General features: G+C 46.1%; 1 protein-coding gene across 1 annotated transcript; it reads right to left on the bottom strand.

Annotated features, from left to right (window-relative positions):
* Positions 1-1,082: 1,082 nt before the first annotated feature.
* Positions 1,083-21,440, bottom strand: LOC138579627 (zymogen granule membrane protein 16-like). The gene is made up of 4 exons (XM_069649883.1): positions 21,200-21,440; positions 20,479-20,534; positions 3,187-3,319; positions 1,083-1,637 (listed from the first exon to the last, which is right to left on the bottom strand). Exons 2-4 carry the CDS (start codon positions 20,531-20,533, stop codon positions 1,289-1,291), a joined length of 537 nt encoding a protein of 178 aa, XP_069505984.1. The 5' UTR covers position 20,534; positions 21,200-21,440; the 3' UTR covers positions 1,083-1,288.
* Positions 21,441-22,716: the final 1,276 nt, after the last annotated feature.

Here is a 22,716-nt window from a genome sequence, read left to right as displayed (position 1 = left end):
TGGGAGCGGGTGGAGGCTGAAGGTGATTGGATATGGGAGGCCAGGGCCCAGAAGAACACATAAGGGCCCTAGACATCAATCTCAGCAACTGTGGGATTAGCTGAGGAGGGAGGAAGGGAAGGAGGAGATGAAAAGGAAAGTCTTGAGGAGCTTCCGGAATTTTAGTACATCCGGCTCAAGCCGAAGAGGAAGGGTGAGGCTGTACCATAAGAGGGAGACAGCTGGGGAAAGAGATTGGCCACCAGCCCTCTGATAAGCGAAGCGCTTGACACGTAGAGAGTTGGTACCAGAAGAACGTAAAGATCTAGAGGGAGAGTATTTAGTAAGAGCAGGTTGTAGATAGCGGTGGTCCCCGGCCACAGATTGCTTTGTGAATGATGAAGAGCGATGCAGACCACTGCTTTAGGGGCACAACACCTGCCCTTAATGTCAAAGACAACCGTCCTAAGATTATGGATCAGAGAAATTCACACCTGTTAATGTTATTAGATTTGTCATCAGCCTTCAAAACCTTAGATCACTCCATATTCATTCGATACCCAGTCATTTTACCCAAAATAAAGCAGAGTGGTAAGTTTCACCAAAAGGCAAAATACCGAAAAATACCGAAAATGTTAATTTAATATGTATATGGTAGTGGGTTAAGGGGATAAAATGGGTGGGGGTAGGGTGGTGGGGGTTAAAAGGGTAGAAAACAGGAGGCTTGGGTGGACCCCCCCAAATAAAAAAATAAAAAGCAATTCTGTATTTTTTCAGTATTTTTTGCAACTCTGAAATGTACCACTCTCATTTTATCTTTGGTAAAATCACATATACCCCTTAATTCAACGCATTAGGGAAGTGGTCTGGGTGTAAGAAAGGGGATCAGACTGAGGCACATCATTTTGAAGTACATTCCTCGGTGTGTGAGGTATCAGTGGCCATAATGTACAATCCCAGTTTCTTCAAGGCATCACTGGGCCAGTGACTCACCCTCCGTTCATTGAAATCTAAGTTAAATTCCCCTATTAATACAGTTATTCCAAATGATCCACCATTCCCCCTTTTTTCAAGAAACAACAGATAAACTGAGATGGTTGGGCTATGCAAAGTAGTTTTATTGAGTGGTTTGCCATTGCTTGCCCTCTGCATAAGATTGGTTGGAATGTTGATGCATTGTAGCTGATGCCAGTGAAGGGAGGCCTGCACTTCCATGCTCTTGCCAATTGAGGCAGTGATGAGTATCAAACTTTTCTTGTGAAGTTAGCAGGAAAGCAGCTTCCGGCTTTGAAGTGGGCCAAACTGCAGGTCAGTTGCTGGGCTCCTTGCCTTCCACTTGTGCACAGTGGACGCAGCCTCCGAAGGGGTTACGGTCCCAGTGGAAGCCGATACTGTGGATGACGCTAGAGTACCGGCCGCTGACGTAGCGCAGAATCCCATTCTGGTCCAGTGGGAAGTCATTGAAACTGGTGCCAGAGGGCTGGCCGAAGCGGAACAGGCGCCCCCTGTTGGTGAGGAAGGTCAGCTCATTCACATAGGCTGCAAACTTGCCGGAAGCCTGGGTGATGTGCTCGCCAGGCTGCAGGTGCACTTCAAGGAGGGTTCCAGCGGGGTTACCATAGTACTCAGTCCATACATCGCCATATTTTATCTGGATGCTGAGGAGGAATGAAAAAATAGCCTGTCAGGGAAAGGATTGAATTCCAGCAGAGCGAGAAATAAGGCGTGTGTGTCTGTGTGGGTGTGGGTGTGTGTGGGTGGGTGTGAAAGAAAGAGAGGGCGAGAGAGAGAGATAAAGAGAGAGAGAGAGAGAGAGAGAGAGAGCAAAGGGGACAGGAAGAAAGACTAGGGATGGAAGGACAGAGGCAGACAGAGAAAGAAAGTTGATAAGTGATGCTCTGTGAGGTGTGGGAAGGGGAGAAGGAAGCAAAGGGAGTGGAAGAAAGAGGAGGATAGCTCAGGGGCAACGGGTTTGTCTTGGAAGCAAGACAAAGCAGCACAACACAGGTTCGAATCCCGATCCCGCACCTAGGAACTCCTCGCTGGTATTAAGAGTGTTATAAAAGAACAATTATAATTATGTAATGGGGAGGGATAAAGGAAGATAGAGAATGGCATGGTGTACTGGGCAGTGAGTGCTTTCAATGGATGGTCCGAAATCTTTCCCACAAATGGGTGTGTGTGATCGAGCATAACAAGGAAATCCCCACTCAACTTATGGGACTCAAGGTGTTTTAGTTCTCCCGCATAATACCACACTCATCTATAATACCAGTATTGTCACTTGTGATAACGTGTCCGTACTGTGAATGCCAGTATGGTCATGTAGGAACACACTCCTGTTGACTTTGCCATCATTCCAGTAATGCCACTGGAAGAGGATGTGTCCATGCTGGCTGCACCACTGAACTCGATCTCAATGTCACCTGGCCTAGTAAGATCGTTGTCTGTCTTCCCTCTGTTCCCCCTCCCTTGCCTCGTCGCGCCTTGAAACACTTGTGTATAGGCGCCTTATAAATGTCATATCATATCATATGCTGGCATTGCCACATTAGAACTCACTTATGTTGTTTTTTCCAGTAATACCAGTTTGGGCTCTGTAACTTCGGATGGCCAATCCCAGATTTTTAGTGTGCAGTCTGGCAGGTTACAGTAACACTTTTTTGGCAATCAATCTCCCATACTGAAAAGATGCGCTGGAGATCAACTCAAGCCCTTTGTACAAACACTTATTGATTAACTTCAGTACCTCTTAAAGTACCACCAAGTGCCCCAGAAGGTTCTAGGCTCGTTCTTGGGGGCAATATGGTTAGTCTGTTTCCTGATCAGCGTCAGGCTTTCATCGCTCCCCATTGGTGTTTCACACTTGCAAACTGTCACAAACTCCACCCCTACGCCCCACACCCTATCTTACCTTTACACACCTATCAAGTTTGTTTAACTCTGCTCCCCCTTCGCCCTTCCTGTCCTTTGACCCCCCCCCCCCTTTTGCCTTTCTCTGTAGACCAGGGTCTGGACAGCCCAGGCGGCGACACAATATGCTTCGATCCAGACAAGGTGCTTGGACTAGTATAGTGGGGCCTGACACAGTATTAAAAAAACTATTCACAAAACATGACAAGGATGAAGAGGAGATCAAAAGGTCAGGGAGGGTGTGTAAAGAATGTGACTGCAATATGCATTGGGACGCTGAGAGTTAAAACTTACCCAAGGATATGGCTGGGGTTCTCTCGGATCCGCAGGGCTGTGATTGGTCCATTCAGATGTGGTCCAGAATAGGAGAAGGATGTGCCGCCACCAGCTCCATATTCCCCAGCAAAAGAGGAAAAGCGACTCTGGACTGGAAAGAGAAACAGCTCCTGAATATACTGACATTACAGCGGAATCCCCAGGAACGGCCCCTGGACACAGGTAGCCCTGTGACAATGCTCAAGGACTCGCACAGGCGACTGCACGGTAGTCACATGGCAATACTCTTTATTTGGCATGCTACATGACAGTATTCCCATGGTAATGCTCTGCATTTGGCACACTGCACTACAGTATTCCCTTGGCAAGCTCTGGATTTGACACATTATACTGCAGTGTTGCCATGGTAACCCTCTGGATTTGTCAAGCTACACTGAAGCATTCCAGTGGTAATGCTCTGAATGTGGACACTACACCGCAGTAGTCATATGGCAATGCTCTGAATTTGGCACACTAAACTACAGTATTCCCTTGGCAATGCTCTGGATTTGACACGCTAGGTTGCAGTGTTACCATGGTAATGCTCTGAATGTGGCACACTACACTGCAGTGTTAGTATGGTAATGCTCTGAATCACTTGATTTGTCAAGCTACACTGCTGTATGCTAATGGTAATGTTCTGAATGTGGCACACTACACTGCAGTGTTAGCATGGTAATGCTCTGAATGTGGCACACTACACTGCAGTGTTAGCATGGTAATGCTCTGAATGTGGGACACGACACTGCAGTGTTAGCATGGTAATGCTCTGAATGTGGCACACGACACTGCAGTGTTAGCATGGTAATGCTCTGAATGTGGCACACGACACTGCAATGTTAGCATGGTAATGCTCTGAATGTGGCACACTACACTATAGTATTCCCTTGGCAAGCTCTGGATTTGACACATTATACTGCAGTGTTGCCATGGTAACCCCTGGATTTGTCAAGCTACACTGAAGCATTCCAGTGGTAATGCTCTGAATGTGGACACTACACCGCAGTATTCGTATGGCAATGCTCTGAATTTGGCACACTAAACTACAGTATTCCCTTGGCAATGCTCCGGATTTGACACGCTAGGCTGCAGTGTTACCATGGTAATGCTCTGGATCTATTACGCTACACTGCAGTGTTAGCATGGTAATGCTCTGAATCACTAGATTTGTCAAGCTACACTGCTGTATGCCAATGGTAATGCTCTGAATGTGGCACACTCCAGTGTTAGCATGGTAATGCTCTGAATGTGGCACACTACACTGAAGTGTTAGCAAGGTAATGCTCTGAATCGCTCTGAATCACTTGATTTGTCAAGCTACACTGCTGTATGCTAATGGTAATGTTCTGAATGTGGCACACTACACTGCAGTGTTAGCATGGTAATGCTCTGAATGTGGCACACTACACTGCAGTGTTAGCATGGTAATGCTCTGAATGTGGCACACTGCAGTGTTAGCATGGTAATGCTCTGAATGTTGCACACTGCAGTGTTAGCATGGTAATGCTCTGAATCACTAGATTTGTCAAGCTACACTGCTGTATGCCAATGGTAATGCTCTGAAGGTGGCACACTACACTGCAGTGTGCTGTATGCCAATGGTAATGCTCTGAATGTGGCACACTAGACTGCAGTGTGCTCTGAATCACTAGATTTGTCAAGCTACACTGTTGTATGCCAATGGTAATGTTCTGAATGTGGCACACTACACTGCAGTGTTAGCATGGTAATGCTCTGAATGTGGCACACTACACTGCAGTGTTACCATGGTAATGCTCTGGATCTATTATGCTAAACTGCAGTGTTAGCATGGTAATGCTCTGAATCACTAGATTTGTCAAGCTACACTGCTGTATGGCAATGGTAATGCTCTGAATGTGGCACGCGACACTGCAGTGTTAGCATGGTAATGCTCTGAATGTGGCACACGACACTGCAGTGTTAGCATGGTAATGCTCTGAATGTGGCACACGACACTGCAGTGTTAGCATGGTAATGCTCTGAATGTGGCACACGACACTGCAGTGTTAGCATGGTAATGCTCTGAATGTGGCACACGACACTGCAGCGTTAGCATGGTAATGCTCTGAATGTGGCACACTACACTGCAGTGTTACCATGGTAATGCTCTGGATCTATTATGCTAAACTGCAGTGTTAGCATGGTAATGCTCTGAATCACTAGATTTGTCAAGCTACACTGCTGTATGCCAATGGTAATGCTCTGAAGGTGGCACACTACACTGCAGTGTGCTGTATGCCAATGGTAATGCTCTGAATGTGGCACACTAGACTGCAGTGTGCTCTGAATCACTAGATTTGTCAAGCTACACTGTTGTATGCCAATGGTAATGTTCTGAATGTGGCACACTACACTGCAGTGTTAGCATGGTAATGCTCTGAATGTGGCACACTACACTGCAGTGTTACCATGGTAATGCTCTGGATCTATTATGCTAAACTGCAGTGTTAGCATGGTAATGCTCTGAATCACTAGATTTGTCAAGCTACACTGCTGTATGGCAATGGTAATGCTCTGAATGTGGCACGCTACACTGCAGTGTTAGCATGGTAATGCTCTGAATGTGGCACGCGACACTGCAGTGTTAGCATGGTAATACTCTGAATGTGGCACACTACACTGCAGTGTTACCATGGTAATGCTCTGGATCTATTATGCTACACTGCAGTGTTAGCATGGTAATGCTCTGAATCACTAGATTTGTCAAGCTACACTGCTGTATGGCAATGGTAATGCTCTGAATGTGGCACGCTACACTGCAGTGTTAGCATGGTAATGCTCTGAATGTGGCACACGACACTGCAGTGTTAGCATGGTAATGCTCTGAATGTGGCACACGACACTGCAGTGTTAGCATGGTAATGCTCTGAATGTGGCACACGACACTGCAGTGTTAGCATGGTAATGCTCTGAATGTGGCACACTGCAGTGTTAGCATGGTAATGCTCTGAATGTGGCACACTACACTGAAGTGTTAGCATGGTAAGGCTCTGAATGTGGCACACTGCAGTGTTAGCATGGTAAAGCTCTGAATGTGGCACACTCCAGTGTTAGCATGGTAATGCTCTGAATGTGGCACACGACACTGCAGAGGTAGCATGGTAATGCTCTGAATGTGGCACACTGCAGTGTTAGCATGGTAATGCTCTGAATGTGGCACACGACACTGCAGTGTTAGCATGGTAATGCTCTGAATGTGGCACACGACACTGCAGTGTTAGCATGGTAATGCTCTGAATGTGGCACACTGCAGTGTTAGCATGGTAATGCTCTGAATGTGGCACACTACACTGAAGTGTTAGCATGGTAAGGCTCTGAATGTGGCACACTGCAGTGTTAGCATGGTAAAGCTCTGAATGTGGCACACTCCAGTGTTAGCATGGTAATGCTCTGAATGTGGCACACGACACTGCAGAGGTAGCATGGTAATGCTCTGAATGTGGCACACTGCAGTGTTAGCATGGTAATGCTCTGAATGTGGCACACGACACTGCAGTGTTAGCATGGTAATGCTCTGAATGTGGCACACGACACTGCAGTGTTAGCATGGTAATGCTCTGAATGTGGCACACTGCAGTGTTAGCATGGTAATGCTCTGAATGTGGCACACTACACTGAAGTGTTAGCATGGTAAGGCTCTGAATGTGGCACACTGCAGTGTTAGCATGGTAAAGCTCTGAATGTGGCACACTCCAGTGTTAGCATGGTAATGCTCTGAATGTGGCACACGACACTGCAGAGGTAGCATGGTAATGCTCTGAATGTGGCACACTGCAGTGTTAGCATGGTAATGCTCTGAATGTGGCACACGACACTGCAGTGTTAGCATGGTAATGCTCTGAATGTGGCACACGACACTGCAGTGTTAGCATGGTAATGCTCTGAATGTGGCACACTGCAGTGTTAGCATGGTAATGCTCTGAATGTGGCACACTACACTGAAGTGTTAGCATGGTAAGGCTCTGAATGTGGCACACTGCAGTGTTAGCATGGTAAAGCTCTGAATGTGGCACACTCCAGTGTTAGCATGGTAATGCTCTGAATGTGGCACACGACACTGCAGAGGTAGCATGGTAATGCTCTGAATGTGGCACACGACACTGCAGTGTTAGCATGGTAATGCTCTGAATGTGGCACACGACACTGCAGTGTTAGCATGGTAATGCTCTGAATGTGGCACACTGCAGTGTTAGCATGGTAATGCTCTGAATGTGGCACACTACACTGAAGTGTTAGCATGGTAAGGCTCTGAATGTGGCACACTGCAGTGTTAGCATGGTAAAGCTCTGAATGTGGCACACTCCAGTGTTAGCATGGTAATGCTCTGAATGTGGCACACGACACTGCAGAGGTAGCATGGTAATGCTCTGAATGTGGCACACTGCAGTGTTAGCATGGTAATGCTCTGAATGTGGCACACGACACTGCAGTGTTAGCATGGTAATGCTCTGAATGTGGCACACGACACTGCAGTGTTAGCATGGTAATGCTCTGAATGTGGCACACTGCAGTGTTAGCATGGTAATGCTCTGAATGTGGCACACTACACTGAAGTGTTAGCATGGTAAGGCTCTGAATGTGGCACACTGCAGTGTTAGCATGGTAAAGCTCTGAATGTGGCACACTCCAGTGTTAGCATGGTAATGCTCTGAATGTGGCACACGACACTGCAGAGGTAGCATGGTAATGCTCTGAATGTGGCACACGACACTGCAGTGTTAGCATGGTAATGCTCTGAATGTGGCACACGACACTGCAGTGTTAGCATGGTAATGCTCTGAATGTGGCACACTACACTGAAGTGTTAGCATGGTAAGGCTCTGAATGTGGCACACTGCAGTGTTAGCATGGTAAAGCTCTGAATGTGGCACACTCCAGTGTTAGCATGGTAATGCTCTGAATGTGGCACACGACACTGCAGAGGTAGCATGGTAATGCTCTGAATGTGGCACACTGCAGTGTTAGCATGGTAATGCTCTGAATGTGGCACACGACACTGCAGTGTTAGCATGGTAATGCTCTGAATGTGGCACACGACACTGCAGTGTTAGCATGGTAATGCTCTGAATGTGGCACACGACACTGCAGTGTTAGCATGGTAATGCTCTGAATGTGGCACACTGCAGTGTTAGCATGGTAATGCTCTGAATGTGGCACACTACACTGCAGTGTTAGCATGGTAATGCTCTGAATGTGGCACACTGCAGTGTTAGCATGGTAATGCTCTGAATGTGGCACACTACACTGAAGTGTTAGCATGGTAAGGCTCTGAATGTGGCACACTGCAGTGTTAGCATGGTAAAGCTCTGAATGTGGCACACTCCAGTGTTAGCATGGTAATGCTCTGAATGTGGCACACGACACTGCAGAGGTAGCATGGTAATGCTCTGAATGTGGCACACTGCAGTGTTAGCATGGTAATGCTCTGAATGTGGCACACGACACTGCAGAGGTAGCATGGTAATGCTCTGAATGTGGCACACTGCAGTGTTAGCATGGTAATGCTCTGAATGTGGCACACTGCAGTGTTAGCATGGTAATGCTCTGAATGTGGCACACGACACTGAAGTGTTAGCATGGTAAGGCTCTGAATGTGGCACACTGCAGTGTTAGCATGGTAATGCTCTGAATGTGGCACACTGCAGTGTTAGCATGGTAATGCTCTGAATGTGGCACACTACACTGAAGTGTTAGCATGGTAAGGCTCTGAATGTGGCACACTGCAGTGTTAGCATGGTAAAGCTCTGAATGTGCCACACTCCAGTGTTAGCATGGTAATGCTCTGAATGTGGCACACGACACTGCAGAGGTAGCATGGTAATGCTCTGAATGTGGCACACTGCAGTGTTAGCATGGTAATGCTCTGAATGTGGCACACGACACTGCAGAGGTAGCATGGTAATGCTCTGAATGTGGCACACTGCAGTGTTAGCATGGTAATGCTCTGAATGTGGCACACTGCAGTGTTAGCATGGTAATGCTCTGAATGTGGCACACGACACTGAAGTGTTAGCATGGTAAGGCTCTGAATGTGGCACACTGCAGTGTTAGCATGGTAATGCTCTGAATGTGGCACACTGCAGTGTTAGCATGGTAATGCTCTGAATGTGGCACACTACACTGAAGTGTTAGCATGGTAAGGCTCTGAATGTGGCACACTGCAGTGTTAGCATGGTAAAGCTCTGAATGTGGCACACTCCAGTGTTAGCATGGTAATGCTCTGAATGTGGCACACGACACTGCAGAGGTAGCATGGTAATGCTCTGAATGTGGCACACTGCAGTGTTAGCATGGTAATGCTCTGAATGTGGCACACTGCAGTGTTAGCATGGTAATGCTCTGAATGTGGCACACGACACTGCAGAGGTAGCATGGTAATGCTCTGAATGTGGCACACTGCAGTGTTAGCATGGTAATGCTCTGAATGTGGCACACTGCAGTGTTAGCATGGTAATGCTCTGAATGTGGCACACGACACTGAAGTGTTAGCATGGTAAGGCTCTGAATGTGGCACACTGCAGTGTTAGCATGGTAATGCTCTGAATGTGGCACACTGCAGTGTTAGCATGGTAATGCTCTGAATGTGGCACACTACACTGAAGTGTTAGCATGGTAAGGCTCTGAATGTGGCACACTGCAGTGTTAGCATGGTAAAGCTCTGAATGTGGCACACTCCAGTGTTAGCATGGTAATGCTCTGAATGTGGCACACGACACTGCAGAGGTAGCATGGTAATGCTCTGAATGTGGCACACGACACTGCAGTGTTAGCATGGTAATGCTCTGAATGTGGCACACGACACTGCAGTGTTAGCATGGTAATGCTCTGAATGTGGGACACGACACTGCAGTGTTAGCATGGTAATGCTCTGAATGTGGCACACGACACTGCAGTGTTAGCATGGTAATGCTCTGAATGTGGCACACGACACTGAAGTGTTAGCATGGTAAGGCTCTGAATGTGGCACACTGCAGTGTTAGCATGGTAATGCTCTGAATGTGGCACACGACACTGCAGTGTTAGCATGGTAATGCTCTGAATGTGGCACACGACACTGCAGTGTTAGCATGGTAATGCTCTGAATGTGGGACACGACACTGCAGTGTTAGCATGGTAATGCTCTGAATGTGGCACACGACACTGAAGTGTTAGCATGGTAAGGCTCTGAATGTGGCACACTGCAGTGTTAGCATGGTAATGCTCTGAATGTGGCACACTCCAGTGTTAGCATGGTAATGCTCTGAATGTGGCACACTGCAGTGTTAGCATGGTAATGCTCTGAATGTGGCACACGACACTGAAGTGTTACCATGGTAATGCTCTGAATGTGGCACACGACACTGCAGAGGTAGCATGGTAATGCTCTGAATGTGGGACACGACACTGCAGTGTTAGCATGGTAATGCTCTGAATGTGGCACACGACACTGAAGTGTTAGCATGGTAAGGCTCTGAATGTGGCACACTGCAGTGTTAGCATGGTAATGCTCTGAATGTGGCACACGACACTGCAGTGTTAGCATGGTAATGCTCTGAATGTGGCACACGACACTGCAGTGTTAGCATGGTAATGCTCTGAATGTGGCACACGACACTGCAGTGTTAGCATGGTAATGCTCTGAATGTGGCACACTGCAGTGTTAGCATGGTAATGCTCTGAATGTGGCACACTGCAGTGTTAGCATGGTAATGCTCTGAATTTATCAAGCTGCACTGCAATAGTCCCTTGGCAAGCTCTGGATTTGGCACGGTACACTGCAGTGTCGCCATGGTAACCCTCTTGATTTATCACGCTACGCATCCGTTTGGCACACTATTATTATTACTATAATCTTTACTGTCTATAGTTTAAAGAACTTTCACAAATAATCCATACAAAAAATGAAAGCAAAATACATATTCAAATTGCCATCCAAACAATGTAACTCATATTCAGACCACGCACTAAAAGACCAGACTAATCGATCCTTAAAACAGTCTAAAATTATCCAAACAATGTAACTCATATTCAGACCACGCACTAAAAGACCAGACTAATCGATCCTTAAAACAGTCTAAAATTATCCAAACAATGTAACTCATATTCAGACCACGCACTAAAAGACCAGACTAATCGATCCTTAAAACCGTCTAAAATTATCCAAACAATGTAACTCATATTCAGACCACGCACTAAAAGACCAGACTAATCGATCCTTAAAACAGTCTAAAATTATCTGTTTCCAAAAATTGTACATTTCTAAAATGTAAGCTCGAAATCATCAAATTATATCACAATTCATATTTGCAATAATGTTGCAATGCTCAACCAAATACGATGAGTGCAATGCGCAGGGAGTTAAGACAAAAGGCCCACGAATCCTGACTTTTGATCATGTCATAGGGCCTCATTACGACCCTGGCGCTAATGGGTTAACAGCGCCGTAAAAGGCTGCGGCGCCGTTAACCTATTAGCGCCTAGTTACGAAGTCCCTTTGCGGGACCCGACCTCAACGGCTGGTCTAGACCAGCCGTTAAAGTAGGGACCCGCAACGGGACCCTCGCGGTAAGTATGCTACCGCAATTTGCGGTACCGTACTTAGCGCCTTTGCCATTCCCATTGAGCCGTATGGGTCAAAAATGGGAATGAGGAAGGGCCATGGGGAAATGGGGAAATACCGCCCGCCAACCTTGGAATGGGGCGGTATTTCCCCATTTCACCATGGCGGACACGTTACGATACCGGCACCAACCATGGTGCTAATAGAGTCATTGCTTTAGCGCTGGTATCGTAATGAGGGCCATAGTGTATAATACATGTTTCTAAATTGCGCATATAAATACGTCCCAAAATACGGCGCCCTGTCCTCCCATGTTTGGCCGTTTCTAGTGCATGGTTCAGCTTGCACATAGGACAGTATCTTTTATCAAGGGGAAGCTTCCTCCTAGGGACACACACGGTTAAAACAGGTCATTGGTTTGTACGAAGCATTAAAATAAATTTACGAACAGCAGGATTAGGGCAGCTATGATTGTGTGGCCTTAAATTTGTGTACCACCAGGTGAAACTCTTGATAAGAAGTCAGTGGGCCTCATTACAAGTATGGCGGTAAGGCAACAACGGTGACAGTATCGCTACCACCACAGTTGCTACCGTACCGCCATACTAGCAGTTCTGCTCGCGGGTGCCCTTGCAGCCACCAGGTCTGACCTGGTGGCCGTACCAGCACCCACGAGCAGAACAGGATGGTAGCACCCTATGGAGCCGAATGGGAATGGGGAGTCCCTTATTACCGGCCCCGTGAATGGGCAATTACCGGGTCCGCCAAACTCGGCATGACATAGTAATTGCCCCATTCGCGGGTGCCAGCAAAAAATGGATACCAGCGGCAGCCGTGCCTCGTAATGAGTCCCAGTGTCTTTAATTGGGTTTAATTCAATTTCCAATCCCACACATCAACCTTTTTGTCAAAAGCTTTGTTCTGAGGCGATATGCCCTGAGTCTGCAGGCCGACACTGTCGGTAACGGCCCGCCGCCCAAGTTAAGGGACCGAGAGAAGAGTTAATGGTCTGAGCGAAGCAAGCGTCCCTCAACGAGGACAGCGGTCGACCGGCTGCCATTGTGCATATCACCATTATCACCCGTGTTGTTCCCTACACAGGTGCTAATGGTGTATTTCTTTTTCTGAAAGAAAAACAAAGAAACTTATATTTATCTCGCGGCCAGGCTCTGTGCAGTGATGCTTGTCAGCTAAGTCCGTTTTCAATGTTGATGACTGTAACGTCATCAACCTGAAAACGGACTTCAGAGGACACCTGCACTGGTCGGTGCCGGGCCACGAGAAAAGGGTAAGTTTCTTTTTGTTTTAGTTAAATAAAAGAGACAAAATGAGCACCCGTGTGGCAAACTACACGGGTGCTAAGGTGAGTGGGGAAGGGGGTGTTGGCTAACCATGCAGCTCGGAAAACGGGCTTGTACCATACAGTACAGCCCACATTCCGAGTCTCCTGATTGGTCAGCAGCCCTTACCACGGTGCTATGGTTGGAAATAATTATCCCCACTGTCACCTGTCAGGGCCCACTCTACTTGCTCAAATAATGCTTTGTTCAGCGCCTCATAAGCATGGCATTTAACAAAGGTCGCAGAATTAAAATGTGCACCAATCATAGACAACAACTGGCATTTTGGAGAAAGAGAGGCCTTAATATACAGTGCCCCTCGCCTTTATAAGCCAGGCCTGGGAGAGAAATCAGACCCAACTCCAATCTGAGATATTCCATAGAAACAGACGAGGGGATATTCAAGATTTTACGACAAGATGGCCCCTCTAATATGGTTAACCATTTGAAATCCCTCAATGTCAGGGCCTCAAGACCATACAATATGGCAGAACAGGAAATCGGCTTATTACAGAGAGAGGATGCTAGCAAGAGTAAAACCAGCAGAACGCTTTGCAAAATGATCAAAAAGCGCACTGAGGAGGGGTGCATTCCTATTCTTTATTTCCACTAGCTCAGCATAGTCCACCCTCTTACTAATCGCAATACCGAAGTATGAATAAATATCGACCTACTCAAGGATGCCTGCCATTGAAACCAACACAGGTCTTTTGGTCCTCGTGTACGCAAACTGCATGGCCCTAGTCTTATCCATTTTTATCGTTAAATTATCTTCCCATGCATGCAACCATAATTCGTTTACTGTCCTTGACATTCCCAAGTATTATGGTCAAATAAAGGACATACAAACTATGGGTTCACCACCTATTCTTTGAGGGCAATTTTCCACTGCACACAGTCTAGCGGGTAGGTCATCGAGATAAAAATTAAATAATAAAGGCGCCAACACACAGCCCTGCTTGACTCCTATGTTCCTTTGCAATAAGGTAGTGGTCTGTCCTTCACTAGTTAGCCTTACCTGAACCTGTGTATCTCCTCGCAAATGTGTAACAATATGCAATAAATCCATCGGACAGCCCATTTTTTTCCCAGGATAATCTTTGATTGACACTATCCAATGCAGACGGCAAGTCTACATATCCAACATATAATACAGGATTCCCGCCGTGTCTGGCCTTGACAGTCAACCTATCGGTCAATCTTCTATTGTGGGAAGAAGCTAAGCCTAGTCGAACAACTGTCTGAAAGGTGTTGAAAACATGATGCCTGTCAGCCCATTGCTGCAATTCTCCTAACACAAAGGAGGCCTGCAACATCCAACATAGACCAGAGCCTATAATTTGAAGGTGATGTGCGGGGGTCTTTTTTGGATACAGGAATTAAAATGGATTGACGCCAAGACTATAATTGTTGTGCACAAACTTTGCTATACAATACTTCCAAAATCTGGCACCACACCACAGGATCACTTTCAAGCACAACATTAGCAAGCCCACCTGGGTGTGGTGCCCTGGAGCTTTTTAATTTCTGAATAACCTCATGGACACTTTCCCTTTCAATAGATAGGGACCAGTCTGTATAATTGCACCAACCATGCCCTATGTATGCATGCTGCATGCCTGATGTAGCTCCCTGTAACATGAGAGGCTTTACCAATATGCATGTTCTGCATATTCTTTGTATCAAGCACTCACTGTAACTAGCGCCTAGGTGCCTCAGGGGTTTTGTGCACTGTAAATAAATGCTCAATAAATAAATAAATAAACATCTGCCCCTTTATCGTTAGCAGGATACCCGCAATCTTTAATATTCATACTCTCTAAGATAAAATGCTTCCAAGATTCCTCACTAATTGAATTGCCCACTAATTTACTCTAAGTGCCCTCTGCGGTATCCAGTATCTGCCACATAGTTCTAATGTTGCCGTTTCTCGATACTGCGATCGTCCTCTGCCGTGGGGCATTTTTAACCGAGTACTTCTACCACTTGACCCAGCGGCAATATGTGTTCCTTATTTTTTTGATATTCGCTACTGAATGAAGTTGGGGGAGTCTCTTATTGTTTGTATTCCTGATTTCCTTGCGCATACAGCATTTGGCATCCCTTATATTCTTATCTAAGGCTCTCCCATTGTCTTTAGTATCTGGAATAACATAATGGCCTTTACAAACCCCCACTCTGGCAGTCAAGCCGTTGAACCAGCTCTCAATTTCCTTAACGGTCAGCCCCTGAGGAAAAGTTAGGCGAGAATGATCCACCGGTGAAACAAACTTCAACATCCTTGTTATATTCTCTCGAGACCAGTGTGCACGGTTTCCTGAATGATTTACATCAACATCACCCACTTGAAGGGGCTTCTGCCCAAAGTGTTCAAATTGGAGCACGATCGATAGTGCGGCACGATCACTATATTCATCGGCTTGTACGTCTAGCCCTCCAACTTGCTGTATAAGGTCGTTGCTTCCAAAGAAATAATCTGAGGTGGCCTTATGTGTAACACTTTTCCATGTATACCATCCTGGACAGTCACCTTTAGTTCGGCCGTTTAGCATCAAAAGTTCCCAAGCATTCAAATACTCCAACCAATATCTTCCCTGACTGTTTGAAACCTTCTGAACCAGCTGACTCTTTCCAACCTCATTTTTAGAGATCACTTGAATTTTCTTATCCGCACACCTTGCATTTAAGTCCCCCCCTCCCAGTAAAATCCTATTGGTTGATCCACCAATCCACCATGTCAGTGTTTCAATCAAAAATCCCCTCTGTAAACAAAGCCCCAGGAGGGTCACACACGTTGATCACTAGCAATCGCCTAGGCGCCGTTTCGGAATCGATCTGCACTTCCACCGCCAGGAAATGTCCTGCTCCCTCTAGAAATTCAATTCTAAAGGACTTCAAATTATTTTTAACACCAATTATGAAGACTCCACTTGGGCGACCAATAGGGCCTTTTCTAGCAAGCTCTTGAAACACTTGGAACACTATTCTACAGTATTCCAGTGCTAATGCTCTGCATTTAGAACATTACACTGCAGTATTCCCAGGATTTATTTATTTATTTATTTATTGGACATGTGTAAGGCACTTATACATCAAGACGTTGGGATTCAAATGCTCTGGATTTGGAACACAACACTGCAGTGTTCCCATGGTAATACTCTGGATTTGGAACACAACACTGCAGTATTCCCATGGTAATACTCTGTATTTGGAACACAACACTGCAGTATTCCCCTGGTAATACTCTGGATTTGTCACGCTACACTACAGTAGTCCCATGATAATGCTGTTGGTTCGGCATGCTATGCAGTATTCCCATGGTAATGCTTTGAATTTGGCATGCTACACCGTAGTATTCCCATGGCAGTACTCTGGATTTGTTACGCTACACTGCAGTATTCGCTTGGTAATTCTCTGGGTTTTAGACGAAACACAGCAGTATTACCTTAGTAATGCTCTGGATCTGTCAAACTACACTGAAATATTCCCTTGGTAATGCTCTGTTTTTGACAGGCTACACAGTATTCCTAATGTAATGCTGCCAGTTTTGTTTATACACTGCAGTATTCTCTTGACCATACTCTGTATTTGGCAGACTGTTACAGTATTCAAATAGTAATGTTTTGGGTTTGGCAAGCTATGCTGCAGTATTCCCATGGCAATGCTTTGGATTTGGCACACTACACTGCAGTATTCCCATGGTAAAGCTCTGTGATTTGCACCCTTTACTAGAGTAATACAATGGCAATGCACTGTATTTGGCAGGCTACACTACAGTATTCCCATGGGAACGCTTTGGGTATGTCACACTGCACTGTAGTATTCCCATGGTAACGCTTTGGGTATGCCACACTGCACTGTAGTATTCACATGGTAACGCTTTGGGTATGTCACACTGCACTGTAGTATTCACATGGTAATGCTATGGGTATGTCACACTGCACTGTAGTATTCACATGGTAATGCTTTGGGTTTTGCAACACTACACTGCAGTATGCCCATGGTAATACTCTGTATTTGAAACGCTACACTACAGTATTCCCAGGGTAATCCTCTGGATCGGACACACTACCTTGCAGTATTACCATGGTAATGCTCTGGAATTGTCGAACTACACTTCAGTATTCCCACAGCAATTATCTGAATTTGGAACAGTACACAATACAATTTTCAATAGTGCGCACACCAATTTTTGGGGAATCAATTTCGTCGAACTTTTAGTGAAAATTAAGGTCATGTTTAGTGACTTAAGGTGCGGGGGAGAAAAATGCAGCTCTGGCACAAGAAGCTGCTATTCCCACAGTAATTATCTGAATTTGGCACACTACACTGCAGTATTGCCATGGTAATACACTGGATCTGTTACGCTACACTGCAGTATTCCCATGGTAATACTCTGGATCTGTTACGCTACACTGCAGTATTCCCATGGTAATGTAATGCTCTGGATTTCACACACTGCACTGTTCTCTTCCCATGGCATTGCTCTATATTTGGCAGGCTACACTGCAGTATTCCCATGGTAATGCTGTGGATTTTCAAGCTACACTGCAGTATTCCCATGGTAAAACTCTGTGTGTAGCGCCCTTCACTAGAGTAATCCAATGACAATGCTCTATATTTGGCATGCTACACTGCAGTAATCTAATGGTAATGCTCTGGATTTCACACACTGCACTGTTCTCTTCCCATGGCTTTGCTCTATATTTGGCAGGCTACACTGCAGTATTCCCATTTTAATGGCCTGGGTTTGGCAGGCTAAGCAGTTTTCCCATGGTAGTCCTCTGGATTTGACTTCTACACTGTAGAATTCCCATGGTATTGGTCTAGAAATTAAATTCTAGAGGATTTAAAATTATTTTTAGCACTAATTATTAAGCCACCATTTGGGCGACCAATAGGGCCTTTTCTAGCAAGCTCTTGGAACACTTGGAACACTATACTACAGTATTCCAATGGTAATGCTCTGTATTTGGAACACTACACTGCAGTAGTCCCAAGTTAATGCTCTGGATTTGTCAAGCTACGCTGTAGTATTCCTTTGGTAATTCTCTGGATTTGACATGCTACACAACAGTATTCCTATGGTAATCCTATGGGTTTGGCAGGCTATGCAGTAATCCAGTGGTAATGCTCTGTATTTGGAACACTACACTGCAGTATTGCCATGGTGGTAATGCTCTGGATTTGTCAAGCTACACTGCAGTATTCCCATGGTAATCCTCTGGATACAACACAGTGCACTGCTGTATTCCCATGGCATTGCTCTATATTTGGCAGGCTCCACTATAGTATTCAATGGTAGTCCTCTGGATTTGATACACTACACTACAATATCCCCCTGGTAATGCTCTGGATTTGACATACTTTATACTACGGTATTCCCAAAATAATGTTCTGGATTTGGCATGCCACACCACAGTATTCCCATTGTACAATTCTGAATTGGGAATGCTAATCTGCAGTATTCTCAGGCTAATACTTTTCACTTGGCAGCTACACTATAGTATTTCTTGGAAATGCTCTGGATTTGGCATATTACATTGCATTTGCAGGGTAAAGCTCTGTATTTGGCAGACTACACTATAGTATTCTCATGGAAATGCTCTGTATTTGGCGCACGACACTGCAGTATTCCCATGCTAATGCTCTATATTTGGCAAACTTTATAGTCCTATTGTAATGTTCTCAATTTGCCATTCGGCACTGCAATATTCCCATGGTATTGCTCTGGATTTGGCACGTGATACTGCAGTATTCCCATGGTATTGCTCTGGATTTGGCACGTGATACTGCAGTATTCCCATGGTATTGCTCTAAATTTGGCACGTAATACTGTAGCATTTGCCCGGTAATGCTCTGGATTTGGCACGCGATACTGCAATATTCCCATGGTAATGCTATGGATTTGGCACGTGATACTGCAGTATTCCCATGGTATTGCTCTGGATTTGGCACGCAATACTGCAGCATTCCCCTGGTATTGCTCTGGATTTAGCACGCAATACTGCAGCATTCCCATGGTATTGCTCTGGATTTGGCATGCAATACTGCAGTATTCCCATGGTATTGCTCTGGATTTGGCATGCAATACTGCAGTATTCCCATGGTATTGCTCTGGATTTGGCATGCGATACTGCAGTATTCCCATGGTATTGCTCTGGATTTGGCATGCAATACTGCAGTATTCCCCTGGTATTGCTCTGGATTTGTCATGGGATACTGCATTATTCCCATGGGATTGGCCTACTTGGACCGGGAGGATAGCTCATGGGCAATGCATTTGTCCTGGAAGCAAGACAACGCAGAGCAACACAGGTTTGCATCCCGGTGCCCTGCTTAGAGACTGGTCTCCGGCATTACACACGTTATAAAAGATTAATTACAGTGTTCCAATGGGAATGCTCAGGATTTTGCATAATTTATACTACAGTATTCCCATGGTAATGCTCTGGATTTGATGTGTATGTATAGTGATCTAAGTCGGTGGGAACGATTGGGAGCAGTGCTCCTCTACTTTTTTTAATTAGGTTCCTATACTTTTATTTTAAAAATAAACCATTCTGGAATGTTTTCTTTTTAAAATAAAGGTGTAGGAAGCAGTTTAAACCTGCACTTCACTGCACTGAACGTTCCCTTAAAAAGCTGGGCCTTTTATTTGGGAGTTTGTATTGTGTGTGGCAGGGGTTGTGGCAATGGGGTTTTTGAGGAGCGGGGCAGCCCAGCAGGGAACATAGTTCCACTACTTCTTTTTATGCACTTCGACCACTGCGTATTTGTATGTCTTTGTTGCATGCTTGGCATACAATAGCAGTTTGCATATAATAACCCTGCGGTGAATCACACTACAGAACAGTATTCCTTCTAAAATGTGCAGTATTTCAATATTCCTACGATGGGTTATGCGTCCTGACGTGCAGTATTCCTGCTGTACTACTGTGGCTTTGCACACTATTGCGAACTATTCCTAGAGCGATGGTGTGGATGGCACATTACAGTGGCGTATGCCCAGGGTCGGACTGGCCTATAGGGCAATAGGCCCATGGCCGAAACAAAAACACAAAATGCTAGTGTGGGCCAGTTTTTCTGGTCGTATTGGCCCACTTTTCTGGCTAATGTGGGCCAGTTTGATGAGTTTGACCAGTGTTATCATGCACAATTTACATTAGATTTGATCAAAAACCTCCCCCTGGAGTACTACTCAATCAGTCTGTCACAAACGGATGGAATTGTAATTTCAACTGTGGGACACTTTTTCATTGGTGCCCGAGACAATCGTATGGCCCAGTCCGACCCTGCGTATGAATGTGATCATTGAACCTGTGGGCGGAAGAGCACGCGCCATCTTTCATTAGCCATTTTCGTACTTACTGTTAGCAGCGAAGACAGACTCTGCCAGGAAGAGGCACGCAAACAAGAGGAGCATCCTGCGGAAACAGCAAAAAGGTGAAAGGTTAAAGATAGCGCTGGCCATTCACAAGCCGGAGCTTCTCTCCTTCTGTATGTGAGCGAGGGAAGTGAGCTTTGACCTGTCCCTGCTTTGTCTGTCTTGGGGGGGCGGGGGCTGGGGGAGGTCCCTTGCACCAGTGCTGCCCATGTCCCACCCGCACTTTTTGCAGCATGTAGTGATAATATTGCAGGAAATAATAACGACGAAATTTACAAAGATGAAGAAATATTGCTAGAATTATTAGAGTCGGTAAAAAATACAGACCAGCAGAAAAAATATCTGAATAAAGGCAAGAAAGTATAATCATATGGGTGTGTTTTGGGTGTAAAAAAAAGTTTTACGTTAAAATTTGGATAAAGGGGAGGGAGGCAAGGAGAGTTTAGGAGAGGTTAGGTGGGGGCGAGGGGGTGTCCCCTCGAAAAAAAAATACAATCCGCAATGTAAGAGGCACATTGATATTTTTTCTTGAAACATCTATTGCCCTTTGTAATAATCATACGTCACTGTTATTTCAGCAATAAAATCACAGTAAACCCTCTTTGCGTGGCCGCTGCTTGCACTGGCCCTTTAGTACTTGTTCTGTGTATGTGTGGGTGTGCAGAGAGGGGGGGTTCCTGAGCAATGCTGCCTGATCTTCTATACCTGCTGCTGTTGTCCTGTACCAGCAGCCACGCGGTCACTGCATCTATTCTGTGCAGGTGTGGGAGGCCAGGTGGGCTGGGGGTGTGCTGGTCCAGTTCTGTGGGTGGGCAGATTGATTGCACTGCCCATGGCACAGCAGTTGTGCCCGCTGCTGTTTCTCATGGTCTGGCTTTTCAGGGAGGGCAGGAAGTCCGCTGTGTCGCTGTTGGTGCCATTCCCCTGCCCTGAGCGAGAGAAGCTCGCGCCTCTGCTAACCAGACAATGCCTGCTCTGCCTGGTCGAAGCTTGCAATGCGGTTTCCTCTGACGTGCTTGTGTGTGCGATGGAAGCGTGCTGTGCTGTTGTCGCGTGCCAAGGACCTTAAATCACGTTCCCAGGGCCTTTGTCTTGGGAGGATATCTCAGGGGCAACGTGCTCGCCTGGGAAACAAGACGACACAGGTTCGATCCCCGGGTTCGCGCTTAGAAACCTCTGGCTATTAAACGCGTATTTGTGCACGCTTTTGCATGCGTTTTTAATGCACCTTCTCAGGGTGCCCCGTTAACTCTCTCCCCCCAAATCTGACTGCACCTCCTCATTCGTGGGAGCACAGAAGAGGCCACCGTTGAAACTTCGCGTGCGATTTACCTTTCAAGGGGTTTATTTAGAGCTGCGTGAGGTGAGAATACACCCCCCCCCCTCTCCACACACACACACGCGCCACTGTGCTCAGGCCATTCTGGGTGCGCACGAGTGGTGTTAATATACCTACCGTGACAGGAATGAAACAAAGAAAATACAAATTCAACAGCACAGGCGCGACAACGGGCCCCACTACTACTGAGAACGTCTTTGATCCAGTGCCGCTATTTTCAGCGCCTCTGGTACATCATGTTGCTATGTCGCTGTTTCACAATCGAGCAATGTGTGGACACACCCCAGGCATTTGATGTGCTTGCCAAGGTCTGGCGCCTTCTTAATTTCCTGTGAATTGTATAGTGTGTCCAAGGGAGACAATACATATTTAACAGTCATACTTTGTTGAGGAGCTGCTCTTTGCAGTCATGCTTCAGCAGAGCCCCACAGCGTGAGCACAGGAAAAAAAAAACACACTGGGGACCAGGGGAGAGGTTTTTAAACCGAGAAGGAACAATAATTTCACATTTATATAGCGCTTCGAACCCTCGGGTATCTGAGCGCTGCTTATTATTACCCTCGCTGTGTGGAGCTCATTTATCGAGCTCGGAAGGATGAAAGGTTGAGTTTGGCCCTGCCGGGATTCGAACCTGTGGTAGCAAGTGCTGCACAGGATGTCAAAGCGAGCTGCTCTACTCTCTGTGCCACTTGACCAGCGAATGTGTCGAGGAAAAGTGATGCACGTTTTATTGTGATACCTGTGCAGGTCTGTCCTATGCTGGACCTCTGGCAAGTCTGTGCTAGGCAGGGGTAGGCAACTTGGGGCTCTCCAGATGTTTTGGCCCTACGACTCCCATGATCTCAGCTTTGACTGTACCGGCTAGGGCTGATGTGACTTCTGG

This window comes from Ambystoma mexicanum, chromosome 3p (assembly GCF_040938575.1).
Source record: "Ambystoma mexicanum isolate Mex_15411 chromosome 3p, UKY_AmexF1_1, whole genome shotgun sequence".
NCBI lineage: Eukaryota > Metazoa > Chordata > Amphibia > Caudata > Ambystomatidae > Ambystoma > Ambystoma mexicanum.
Note: the sequence above shows the minus strand (reverse complement) of the source record. Positions and strands in the feature narration are given on the sequence as shown.

Coding starts and splice junctions, on each gene's coding strand:
- LOC138579627 (XM_069649883.1), bottom strand. CDS start 20,533: ATGCTCCTCTTGTTTGCGTGCCTCTTCCTGGCAGAGTCTGTCTTCGCT. Junction 3,320..20,478: donor GTCTGTCTTCGCTGCTAACA/GTAAGTACGAAA, acceptor TTCTCTTTCCAG/TCCAGAGTCGCTTTTCCTCT. Junction 1,638..3,186: donor AACCCCAGCCATATCCTTGG/GTAAGTTTTAAC, acceptor ATTCCTCCTCAG/CATCCAGATAAAATATGGCG.